Here is a 13,100-nt window from a genome sequence, read left to right as displayed (position 1 = left end):
TATTTTTTGACCCCTAATGGGGGTGTATGGAGATAACAGAGACAGCAGACACAACTGCAGCTAAGGAAGTTTTAACTGCACATGGCGGTGGGAAATTTGGCATCAGAGTAGTGAAATGCTGAAATGGGTGCCCATAACGAGCAGATACTTGGAAGTCAATTGGGAAGGCCTCGAGCAATTTGATCTAAGCTGGTTCTACTCTGAGCAGGGCATTGGACCAGATGAGCTTTGAGGTTCCTTCACAACTAAATTACTTCACAAACTGAGGTAGGGGAGGGAGGGACTTGAACCAGATGGGGTCTGACAACATTTCTTTGATCAACTGTTGTGATTTGGAGGTGGGCTTATCAGAGTATAGACGCCTGAATGCTTGGCTGAAAATATAAATGACCCCCAAAATACAGTAGTTTTCAATCTTTTTTTTTTTTTATTTAACTGCATTCAATAATACGCACTGGCACATAGAAGAGTGACTTGTCTTACATATGCAGGACAATAAGAACACATCTTACAGGAGAGGCTGTACTGAAAGTGCATGCATACCGAGATAGTCTTTGTCATTGCTGTTTTATTGTAAACATGAATTAATTGTGACTGCCTCCTACAGGAAAGAAAGAAGCACGAACTTCTGTGTCTTGCATAGCAAAAGAAACCGTACAGAGTGTTGTGGTAATATTTCAAGCTCTCTCTAGTCCGGCACCTTAGCTGCACAAAACTTTCCTCCTCCTCCCCCTTCCACATCCTCATTTTGTAGGGAAGTTATTCAATTATATATTCATTGAATATATCATACAATAGATGCTACTATACTTTGAGAGGCCTTCCTTCATCTTCTGGTTACTGTGATAGTCTGTACTGAAGGAAACATAGTTTGAATATAACATTCCTTCTTGAACAGTCATTTTTCCTTCTAGGTATCCTAGAAGGAAAGGTACATAAAATAAAATGCCAGAGAAGATGATAATGTGCTCTATGAGCCAGATCTTGCAAAAGGGGATTCCTCAAATGCAAGCAGCAAATGCTCATGTCAGTTATTTGGTGTCAGTTATTTAGTTATTTAGATTTTTGAATTGATTGCCCAACTTCAGGCATCTGCTTTGAAAGTGTTTTGTGAGAATATCACCACACAGATAAGTAATTTAGGTTCTGGAAGAGCTAAAAAGTCATCCTTTTTCCCCACCTGCCATCTCCATCCTGGTCATGGTAATTGATAGAAAGGATCAACAATCTATTTCTGACAAATGTCTAAGGCATATTGCAATACCATAAACCTGTGCAAGGCTCATGCAGAAAAGATTAAAGAAATCCTTGGAAAAGGCAAAACCAACTTTTTTCTTTGTGTGGTTTGTAGAGGCTTTATTATTAATAAAGGTGTGAGTGTAGAACATGGTGCTCTTCTAGGCTGTAGTATTTCTTTATGGGTGTAACTGATTTCAAAGTAACAGCGAGGATGAGCTGAACCATAGAAAGAGTAGGAAGCAGCTAAAGAGTAAGTAGCAGTGTTGGCACTCTAAAATAGTGAGTCAGAGCCATGGGGGAACAAAACTTTGACAAGAGTAAAGAGTTTTTGAGGTAGTTCAGCTCTGTGGACTATTTTCAGTTTTCTTGGCTCTTTCTGCATGAAAATGTTGTGTGCTATGACTGATTAATATAATTTACCTTTTTAAATCAAATGGATGCATACAGAATGTACAAGTGTAAGGACAGTCAGACACCGGCAACCTGATGTGACTTGAACGTGATTGCTAGGAACTGTGCAGGGCCTGGCTTGTTTACAGACACCTTCCTCCCCACCCTCACTTCCCCCAAAAAAAGCAGCAACAAGAGCAAAACAAACAAACAAACAAACAAAAAACCCACAAACTAACATCCTCTGAAATAAAAGCAAACTTCCTGGACTTATGAGCATGTCTGTGTTCTCCAGCTCCTCTTTTCCTTTACTTTCCTTGATTGCAAATTGAGGTGGACTGTATGAAGTTCATTTGTTACCAGAAATTCATGGGTTTTTTCTTCTTATTGGCTATTCTACTGAAATTGGATGCTGAGTAGATGAGTCTAAAATTCTGCCAAGCCACTGTTTCCAGAATACCTTGTCTCCTAGTTGTGAAGTAGTGTATAAAGCAACAGAAAAAGGGAATATTCATTCATCTTGGTTGCTTATTCAAAAAAAAAAAGGCTTATTGAATATAATTAAACTTGGCTATTGTTCTGTCTCTGGAAATGGGAGAGACTGTGGTGTGAACATAGCAACAATTCTCGGAACGCTCACACCATTTTTGCTTGTTTTCAGTTAGCATTTGGTAGTCTTCCTAAAATACAGTTCCTTAGCACACTTTAGTTTCAATATTGAGTGAAGATGTATGCTGTTGAAGGGGGAAGGGAAAATAGCAAGGATGTTTACCATCATGTACTGCACTTACGTAGGCTTACTGTGTATCCCTAAGAGAACTTCTCAGATCTTTCTGCTCCCAAATCTAAACAACGTAATCCCTCAAATCTCCAGAAATTTCTGAGGAAGACAGTATGGCTTCTTGTGGTTTACGGTGTCCTCATAGTCTAAATAACTATGACTGGAGTCTTTCAGCTATTACTTTAGCATTTCCTGAGTTCTTGGTGACAACAAAATAGTTGCATTTTCCTTTTCGAAATAAAATATTGAGTAGTCTCTCTCTCCAGTCAGTGAGCAACAGAGGTGTTTCTGCCAGCTGCTGCTTTATAGGAAGGTGGCAAATGCATAGAATGTATATTATGTGCAGAGGAACACACGGTCAGTTTGGCAGTGTCTCCCACTGCTTCTAAATTATGTGGAGTCAAATGAAGTATTTATGTCCATTTTTAGCATCGCTTTTGATAAATCCCAAATGTAGATGCCTCTGGTCTGACTCTGTCTTAAATTTGGATGTGCTAAATCTTCCTCTGAATTGAGGAGTAGATGCATTTTGGAGATTACTTGCTTTCAATCATGTAAGACTGAACTAAAAATCTATTCTGGGGTTTCCTTTCTGTCAGTTCTGTAGCTTCCAGGTATGAACGTCACAACTTATTAAAGTCTTTACTTGTTACAGAATAGATTGACTGATTAATAACTCAATCTGAAACGCATTAGATGAGAGATTTCTCTATACTGTGTACCATCATAGTACGGGATTACCTTAAAATTACATGATGATGGTTTACCGAAGCAATAGAAATAGGAGGAGACAGAAAAATTGCTGTTATAGGGTGCAGCCTTAATCATTATTTGTTTGTTAAAGTTATATTAAGCCTTCTATAAAATAATAAAAGTTAAAATGTATGGCAGTGTAACATATGATATAATGCTGTTATATTCTAGGTAATCATGGTCTGGATGAATAATTGCTCTTTGTAGACTGTCAGATGCAGTCACTCCTTTTGTTGATGATAGCAATCACTCTTAATCATTACAGGGCTTAAATCAAATGTAACCCTGCAAAACGAAAAGCAGAATTTTATGGTGGTTTCTTTAATTTCTGTTCAGATACAACTTCTTCCTGCAATTTCAGGTTATAGAAAGAAATAGAATATAAAAATTCACTGTCTGCTGTTAAAGTAGGAGGAGATTAGTAGAACAAACATGACCAAAACCGTGGCTATAATTCATACAGAACTTTTAATGACTAGCTACAGGGCTTGAAGGTTAGGAGGGTTTCTGGGTGAAATAGTGGATGGTGTTGAAGATGATGATGTTTAAACTCCAATTTGACTGGGAATGCTGAGGATCTTAGCTCAGCCAGTAGCAGGAGAAAATGGTTGACTTATGTTAGTACCATCAGATGGCTTTCTTAGTGAAGGCCTGTTAATAGACAATTCACAAATTCACCAGCTGAACTGTCTGGCTGCACTGTGTTATTGTTTCTCTTCTGTTAGACTGAGGTAGGTGTAGTGCATGCATGTGATGATGTAGCGTTGTCATAGCCATCTTCCTGGGACGGACTAAGCATACTCAGTGTGCTTCAGGACTGAGCACTAGATTCTGTGGTCTCCTAAAATTTCATCCATTCGTGTATTTCCTTAGTTATCTTATGTGCTGATCATAAAATGACAATTTTCTGAAATCCAAGTTTTCATACTTCATAAAGCAATAGTGCAGTACACACATGCTCAGAATGTTGTTTTAGCTGATAGTTCTTTCTGTTTTCAAAAACGAATTTGAGAAGATGGTACTCTAGTGGATGTTACTAGAGTCTTCTTATTTCAGCCTTTTCTGAAGTGCTCTGTTTTGTGGGGACCCTTACCATGTAGGGGGGAATTCCTTTTTGCAAACCTTTATCCATTTGTTTCTCTTCTTTACTGTACGGTAAAACCTCCCCTGGTGCAACTTGAGGCCGTTCCCTCTAGTCCTATCACTAATTATCTGCGAGAAGAGACCGACCCCCAGCTCCCCACAACTTCCTATCAGGGAGTTGTAGAGAGCATCAAGGTCTCCCCTGAGCCTCCTCATCTTCAGACTAAACAACCCCAGTTCTCTCAGCCACTCCTCACAGGACTTGTGTTCCAGGCCCTTCACCTGATTCATAGCCCTTCTCTGGGCACGTTCCAGAGCCTTGATGTCCTTCTTGTACTGAGGGGCCCAAAGCTGAACACAGCACTTGAGGTGTGGCCTCACCAGAGCAAAGTACAGAGGGACAATGACTTCCCTGGTCCTGCTGGCTACTCTGTTCCTGATACAAGCCAGGATGCCATTGGCCTTCTTGGCCACCTGGGCACACTGCTGGCTCATGTTCAGGTGAGTATCGACTAGCACCCCTAGATCCTTTTCCTCTGCACAGCCTTCCAGCCACTCTGGCCCAAGCCTGTAGCATTGCATGAGGTTGTTGTGACCAAAGTGCAGGACCCGGCACTTAGCCACGTTGAACCTCATCCCATTGGCCTCTGCCCATTGATCCAACCCATCCAGGTCCCTCTGCAGGGTCTTCCTACCCTCCGGCAGATCAACACTTCCCCAGGTAGGTGTCATCTGCAAACTTACTGAGGGTGCACTCAATTCCTTCATCCAAGTCATCAATAAAGTTATTAAAGAGGATGAGCCCCAAGACCAACCCCTGGAGAACACCACTGGTGACTGGTTGCCAGCTGGATTTCACACTGTTCACCACTACTCCCCTGGCCCAGCCATCAAGCCAGTTTTTAACCCAGCAAAGACTGTACCTGTCCAAGCCATGGGCTGCCAACTTCTCCAGGTGAATACTGTGGGAGACTGTGTCAAAGGCCTAGGTAGATTACATCAATAGGCTTTTCCTCATCCACCAAGAGTGTTGCCTGGTCATAGAAGGAGATGAGGTTGGTCAGGCAGCACTTGTCTTTCACAAACCCATGCTGGCTGGGCCTGAAATGAAAAATGAAAGAGCGCTAAATGCAACTTACATGATTGTCATATTTATGAGTTTTCTGATACTGAAAGGTAATAACTTACTGCTAGACATGATACTACTATGACAACAGTAGTGAGACTATAAGTGGAAGCAGCTTATACAAATCCTTTCTCTGTATTTATTTGGGTGTTTATAGTTCTTCACAATCTAAAACACAGAACCCCTTACACACAGAGTGACAGTCATTTTGCATAGCCAGAGTTGTCCATCACTTTCTTAATAAATGAGGGCTCTTAAACTCTTCAAGATGCAATTAGACTGTAACTCAGATAATGTGGGATAGAACATAGCTATAGGATTCTACTTATTGGCAGTACTGAGGCAAGTGAATCTTAACCTGTAAGGATTTTTTTTCTTTTTAAAGAAACATTTGCTCTGACTTATGTGCCCACTCGCACAATCTGCTGTTAGTCTGTTAGTGTGTGTTGAAATATTTCTTGTTGCGTGTTTCCTGGGATATGTCAGTGAGTTATGAAATCCAGAGCTTCCTTTTTTTATATAAGTTGACAATGCTTGTTCTAAGCCCAGTTTAAAGACTTCCTCCTAGATGGGCAGAGTTACTTGCACCAAAACATTGGAATGTAAGGAGTTCTGTTCATGGTAATGGCGTTCCAATATAAGGCATGGGTAGCTGTAAGTAGACTTCTCTTTTTGCCTTTTTGTTTTTTCCTTTTTGTTTTTAATAGCTCACTCTTTTTGATGTGAATTACTGACCTGGGGGATAGTCTCCGAAATATCTGAAAGTAAAGATATACATAGCTTTCTCATCCTGGCCTGTAGCTGATATTGGATCTCTCTTGAAGCATTGTAGGACAGCAGGAGTCAAATAGGATCTGTTCTAGCCTGTGATCAAGCTTCTCCTTGTAGGAGTGTGTTTTGTAGCCTAGGCGTAGTTTTTCTGCTAATAACAAGAAGAATGCTTGTTTCTCGCTGTCACTGAGGAAGGAGAAGTAATCTGTCAGTGTCCGAGGGCTTTGAAAACTGGGGCAGTTGCTCTGAATTGAACTCTCATCGCATGGATGAGCAGCAACGGAAGCAGAACATGAGAGCACTGATCAAAGGCAGCTATCACTGCAGTGAGAAGTAGAACCTCGTGACCTTCCTCACAGCACACGATGGGTTTCTGTTCAAATTTGAGCCTATTTTCTGTCACTTTTCTGCCTTTTCCTTCCTATTTTTCTGTCACACACAGTCTGGGATTAGTGATGTTTGCTGTGGGTGTGGGTTTGGGGGATGAATGCTACTTCAGCCCACCCACATCATTAGCTGGCAGTGTATCACCAAGTAGTCTCTTCTCTCAAACCTGAAATTTAGATAATACTTGTATCTACTGCTGTGCCTATATTCTAGCTGTTTAAAATGTAAACATAAGCTGAATAAAGAGTATTTCACTGTAGTGTACATATATAATGTATATGCATAGATATACATACACAACATTTGCACTATTTTGTATTACTTGAGGGACATAGAGATGCTGTTAAATATTCATCCACTTTGTAGTGGATGGTCTTTTGACCCAATGAGCTCATCAGTGTTTATAGCAAAGACAGTAAATGAAACTTTTAAGCTAAAAAGTTTTGATTCCAAAAATTTTTTTAGTGTGCAAGGTCAGTTTATTAGTTCTGTTCTGTATGTATCGGTATCAGTCACTATTAATTTCTTGGAAAGTATAGGGGGTTTGGGGTTTGGAATCTTTGTTTATATGTACATCTTGATAGATTTTGTTCATTTTTTTTTCTGTATCCTTATGTGTACTGAGAACTTTAGCATTAATGACGAATTATAAGAAGTCTAGATTTTTCAAGGAATGGGAGTGACCTGTGTGCCAATATCCTTTCTTTCCCCACATTATAGCAAATGAATAAAATCCCTGAAAGCTATTGCTCCCTCTTTGTTGTACTATATGTCAGTAGTAAAAGTACAAACCTCCATGATATCCTTGTCTCAAGCAAAATGCTGTACAGTAGTAAGCTATACTAAACCTATTACTTATATTGAAAATAATCTGAAAGAGATGACCTGTGTTTTCTTGCTGTGTGCTTTTAATGCTCTATATCTGTCATGGGTCTGCCTGGATGGAAACCCCAGCAGTGATCAAGACCCCCCAGTATTCTTCAGACTTGTTTATGTAGTCTCTTCCAAAACCTTCACTTCTTTTTTTTTTCCTCCAGCTGCAGAGTTGGTTGCTCATCCTTTTGGGAAGGGGTAGACTGCATTGGGAGTTTTGAGCCGTTGACACACATACAAAATAAAACCACAGGAATATTTTGGGTGACAGCAGTGTAATGTGTACTTGCTGTCAGCCTAAGCAGTACTGTAAAACAGGGTTGCTTTTTAAAAAAAAAAAAAAAAAAAAAAAACTCACTTGTGTAAGCTGGTATGGGATGTGGGTGGAATTTTTGGCATTCGGTGGTGTGGCTGTGGCAGCTACCAGTAAATCCTGCACTGCTGGTTTTCCTTGTGCTGGCAATGGAGCTGATCCCTGTGGGCTGGGATGGGACAGGGGACTCAGGACGTTCTCCGCCACGGCCTGAGTAAGTACCACAGCGGGTTTCCTAGGCAGCTGCCTGATATGTTGATCCGCTGGAGGAGCTTCAGGCGATGGAAAAGGAAGGTGTTTTTGTAAAAACTAATCTGGTGCTTTGTCAGAGGACTGTTATGGATGGCTCGGAGAAGTGTTTGTGTTGGATCTAGCACAGGTGTTTCTCAATCTTAGAAGCCTGTGACAGATCAGTGCCTGATGAGTTTGGAGAGGAATTTGAATGGAATCAAAGTGTATTATATGAATGCGTCTGCTAAATGCATTTTAAGATATTTTGTTTCCCTGGGTTCTTTGCCACTAATAGGTTAGCCACCTGTAATGGGCTAAGGCATGAGGGTGCTGAGGCAATATTTAGTGCAGCTTGAGCACCACTGCTCCAGCTGTACCTCAGATTGCCTCTGTGAAGCATCAGCTGAAGTTCTGCAGTTACAACGACTTATTTTCTTCCCAAGTTTAATTTCTAAAGAGCAAGAATGAGTTTTGGCGGGACTTTTCCAAGCCACAGCAGCCCAGCTGTCCTCTGGTTCCCATCCAGGCTTCTCAGAAACTCTTCAGTAAAGCCTAAGGAGAGAGGAAGGTCCCATGGCCATGCTTCCCACCCATGTGCTACTTGCATGTCTGTTCTGCTTTCACTGGGATCTTAACCGGTAAATAAAGAACATCGGGCAGAACCCCTGGGGTCAGCTGCTCCCCCAGAGCTGGTTTTAGTCCCACGTTGCTCAGAACCCCGTCCAAAGAGCCGCCTGTGATCTCTCTTCGAGCCTTGCATGTCTGAGCTTTGGCTGGCTTGGTTGTCAGACACTGAATGTGTCAAACCAGAAGGCTGCTGCTTTTCCATGGAAACGCTTTATGCAATTGCAGAAATAATCAGGCACGTCTGCTGGTTGCTGTGCCCTGTTGTTGGACCCTTCCAGACACCAAATTGAATTGTCTTACCTTGATAAACTGAGTTTTCAGCAAAAATCCAGTGCTGCTTTTGTCGTTCCTCTTGCTTTTTTTTTTTTTTGAATGCAGATGGATTGGAAAGTGTTAGTGTCAGTTTATTCTGTTGTTGTAATGTAAGTCCCTTGATGTTGTCTGTCCCTTTTCCCCTCTGTTCATGTACGTCTTGCAAAACAAGCGCCAGACCTCTTGCTTCTGGGTACCACCAGTATGAGCTGTCTCATGCCTTCTGTGTGCTAGGCCTGAGCTGCTGAGTCCTCTTCAGGGAGGCTGTGCTATTGTATGTTCTCCTTAAAAACTCTCACTTGCACTGCTTTCTACTGTTGATATTAAAATAATAATCATTGTTTATAGAACCAAACTTATTAAAATAACTGTTGCTTTGTGCTTAGCAATTTCCAAGAAATTGTTCTAATCTCAGACTTTTGGGTTGGCAAGTGGATTTTTTTTTGATTGGCTTTTTAAATTATTATTTCTTAATTGGCTTTCTATAAATCATATCTATAGATATGATTTGCTGTTGGCTTTAAAGAAAAAAGCCAACATCCGTCCCTACAGGCATATTACTAAATTGAAGACACAACTGATACAGCTCGGTGGGAGAGGTGCCTTAAAGTATTCGGAAACTAAAGAACTTGCAGATAATGGAATAAGTGTTTCAGTGTATTGGGCTGGTGCTGCTCTTAGGTGTTTGGAGACATAACAGTGGAAGTCGTGACTTTTCTTCTTCCGTAAAAAAAAAAAAAAAAATAATTTCCTAAGTTGAAAGCTGTGCTGTAGGACAGCCTGTGAAGGAATAATAACTTTCAGGCTTGCATACCAAATGCTTGTGGGTCACTAAGATGGCCTAGCGTGAGCTCTGTCCATGTTTCTTTGTTGTCCTTTAATGATAGCTGCCAAAAATAAACATCCACATAAACAGCTGTTGTAACCTTTGGAAGAATGATTTGCTGCAGAGACTGGAGACGGTCCATGTCACTGAACTGGTGAGAAGGAGTTAGCTTGTCTTCCTATTGTGAATCCTGCTTTTATAAGCAGTAACAGTTTGGAAGGGAAATGTTTATCACTCAAAACACTTAATCAAATAGTGGTCTTAACAACAAAAACAGTTGCTGCCTCTTCTCTCATCTCCAACATGTGCAGCTCCAAGTCTGTGGAGCACGGTGTGAGAAAAGAGGAAACTCAATAGTCTTGCTGCTTTTGTGACTTTCAGGAAGCATGTGCTGACTGGAAACCATGGGGTCTGGAAACACTTGGGAAGTAAGGGGAGTGTTTTATATCTGTAGAGGTGCTGCTGAGAAAGTACTTGCTGTCAGCAAGGTTTAATTCATTGCTTTCCTTCTGCAAAGTACAGTGGTACAATTTGGGAAGAGAGCCAATTGAGATAGGATTGGAACAGCATCACTGTTGCACAAAGGAATCTTAAAGGACCAGTGCGGGAGCCTTACCCCTTCTATGTTGATCACCAAAAATGCTGAATCTTGGAAGTTTTTATATTGTAGATGAGTAAAAAGAAAACTTGTGAATTTTGGCCCTTACAATTGCTTACACGCATAATTTTTTTATACTCTTAAAAAGTTAGACATCCTACTTCCCTTAAAGTGAACTTCCTCAATACTATATGCTGTCAAGTTAAAAGAAATGTATATATGTTATGTTGAAGGTATTACTCAACGATAATATACCAGACTTACCACTTACTATACCACTGAGTTTTTTCACAAAAGGTATTCCTCCTCTTTTGAAGCAAGTGTGAGAATTTAAAGTATGCTTATGCCTTTTAAAGTTATATGTTACATTCTGGTATGTTGGATAGTTGGTTTTTTTCCTCACCAAAGTTACAAATGTTCATGAAATGCACAGCTGTATCCCCCTGTTTAGAACATTAATTATAAAATTAAGTTCACATTGAAGAGTTAAAAAATTATCTTTCTTTTCAGAAACAGGTGATAGTGGATCAATGGTCTATTGTAGTGTTTTATCTCTGGCACTAACTTACGTTGACACCACTGCCAGGACTTACAGGGTGTTTTTAGTAAAACTGTAAAAACAGGTATGAGAAATGGGCAAAAGTTCAAAACCAAGCACATGTGAGGCCTGCTGTTGGTTACCTAAATTAAGTGGTTCGCTTTATAAATACAGCTTTTAGGTCTTCCACAGAGAATGGAGACTAACACCTGTTAAATATTTTTCTCAGGTTAATAACATACATTATTCTAAACTCATGTGATTGATTTTGGATTAATAGGTTTTCCTCAGTCAAAAAAAATCCTATTTAAATAACATACAGTTCTAAAATCCAGTTTGAGTCTCAGTCAACTTCAGTAAAATACCAAAGTTTCCATCTATCAGATGGCGTCTGGGACTGGAAAAAGCTGAAGTGTACATGGCGTCATCATTATAAAAGACACTCCCTTTATGGGATAACCTTCAATGAAATAAATTCAGGACACAGGATGTCAATATGTTGCTCATTTTTCATTGACGCATTCTGACTAAAACCAATTTATTACTGAACTCTGGCCCAGATGGGGCTAAAGAATAAAGGGAGATGGGTATGTTTCCTTTCCATCCTCCCATTTCTCCTCAAAAGCATTCTGAATGTGCTGTTTTCCTGTCTCTATTTCAAGCAGTTTAAATTAAATATTTGTCAAATATGCAGAGGGTTCTTTTTAATATTGCTGCACGTAACTTACCTATTGCTTCTACCAAGATTTATAGTGCCCCCTATTACCTTTTTTGTGATGAGCATTGCGTTTAGCTTGTTAAAACTGTTTAAAATTAGACTTAAGAATTAAAAAAAAATTAAGTGGATATTGACTGTTGTTGCCCTCTATTCTGCTAGCAATCCTTCTGTGGTGAGTACAACTAGTACTTGTAGAAGTACAGCTTGAGAAATTATGTCAGTGTCTGGAATGGGTTTTCTGACGCCCAAGTTGTTTGCAGTATTTCAGTAATGATTTTTTTAAGCAGTCAGAATTAACATAAATCTAAAAAAAATACTTTGCATGAGGTCTCTCCTTAAGGAAAAAAGACTAAAACTGAACTGGAACCTCGGTAATTTTGAAGTCAGTGTGTTTGCCAAGAACTGAAATTGCTACATTTTATTTTTCCAGAAATGCATAAATACATAAAATAGACAAATATATAAAACTCTTTTTTTGAGCCATGTTCTTTACTTTTAAGAGAAAAAGCGAGAAATGTTACGCGTTTCATAACGCTTAAACACTGAAAAGTTTTTATTTTAATATTTGGCAAATTAAATAGGAAATTGGCTTCCTTCCTTACATTATTTTACCTTTGTTGGCAGTGGATGAGTAGGATTGGTGCCCATACTTGATCAAGATGTTTTTGGTGATGTAAAAATGGCTTATTTAGAAGCAGAAAATGCATTGAGAGGTTTTTCTTCCATCTTTGACAACGTGAGAGTAAATGAAAAGTGACATGCACAGCCCCGAGCGCACACCGTGGTGCCGGGAGGAGGTGGGAGCAGCGGGTGGGAAGGAACGGTGTGAGGCACAATGATCTGATAGCCCTGGGGTGGGAGTTGGCAGACCCAGGTTTTCTTCCTCGTCTGTCACCTGTGAGTGGTGTGAGTCCCTTCCCAAGGCTGGGTGCTGTTTGGCTGCCAGGCTTGGCTTGGCTGTGGGGATGGCCCCGTGGGTGGGTGCAACACCTCACCAGTGGGGCTCTGGCCGCGATCATCGGAGAGGCTTCCAGCACTAGCCATGTAGTAGTGGGGTCTCTTATCAGTGTAAGAAAAACTTAACTGCGCTTGTGAAACAAAACTACCTTCCTTACGCAGTGAGGCAGAGGGAAACTGAAAATTTAAAGGGGGAAGAAAATCATTGACATCTGCTTGGAGTCACCCACAGGAACAGATGAGCTTCTTTGTGATGGGGGATTCTGGTGCAGGGTTTTGTGTCCTTCTGTAGGAACCAGTGCTGCCCTGCAGGACCAGCTACAAGATCAAAGGTGTCATTAGGGGAGAAATGAAACCATTTTCTTTTCCTCAAAAGAGTAACTTGCCAGGCCTAAGTTAGCATGTAGGAACTTGAAGTCCAAATTTGGCAGTTTTAAATAAAGTTACCCACAGACTTTTGACGCACTGTTAGTCATATGCCTTGCGTGGCTTCGAGAGCGAGGGAGAGAAAAGTTGAATATCAGCACATTCAGTCCATGGGCTACTGCACAGTATGCTTTTCACATCCAGGAGTAGG

The 13,100-nt window shown here is 40.5% G+C and overlaps 1 protein-coding gene across 6 annotated transcripts in view; it reads left to right on the top strand.

Moving 5' to 3' along the window:
* FGD4 (FYVE, RhoGEF and PH domain containing 4) overlaps positions 1 to 13,100 on the top strand; it is a 115,019-nt gene that overhangs the window by 27,189 nt on the left and 74,730 nt on the right. Inside the window, exon 1 of one of the 6 annotated variants that reach the window (XM_080553519.1) lies at positions 5,646 to 6,026. The exons of the other annotated variants lie outside the window; for them this stretch is intronic. Within the exon in view, the coding sequence (XP_080409645.1) occupies positions 6,017 to 6,026 (10 nt within the window). The 5' untranslated portion in view covers positions 5,646 to 6,016. Of the gene's footprint in view, positions 1 to 5,645; positions 6,027 to 13,100 lie in introns of those variants that run through there. 6 annotated transcript variants of the gene reach the window in all.

This window comes from Anser brachyrhynchus (genome assembly GCF_964034855.1).
Source record: "Anser brachyrhynchus genome assembly, chromosome: 1".
Lineage (NCBI taxonomy): Eukaryota > Metazoa > Chordata > Aves > Anseriformes > Anatidae > Anser > Anser brachyrhynchus.
Note: the sequence above shows the minus strand (reverse complement) of the source record. Positions and strands in the feature narration are given on the sequence as shown.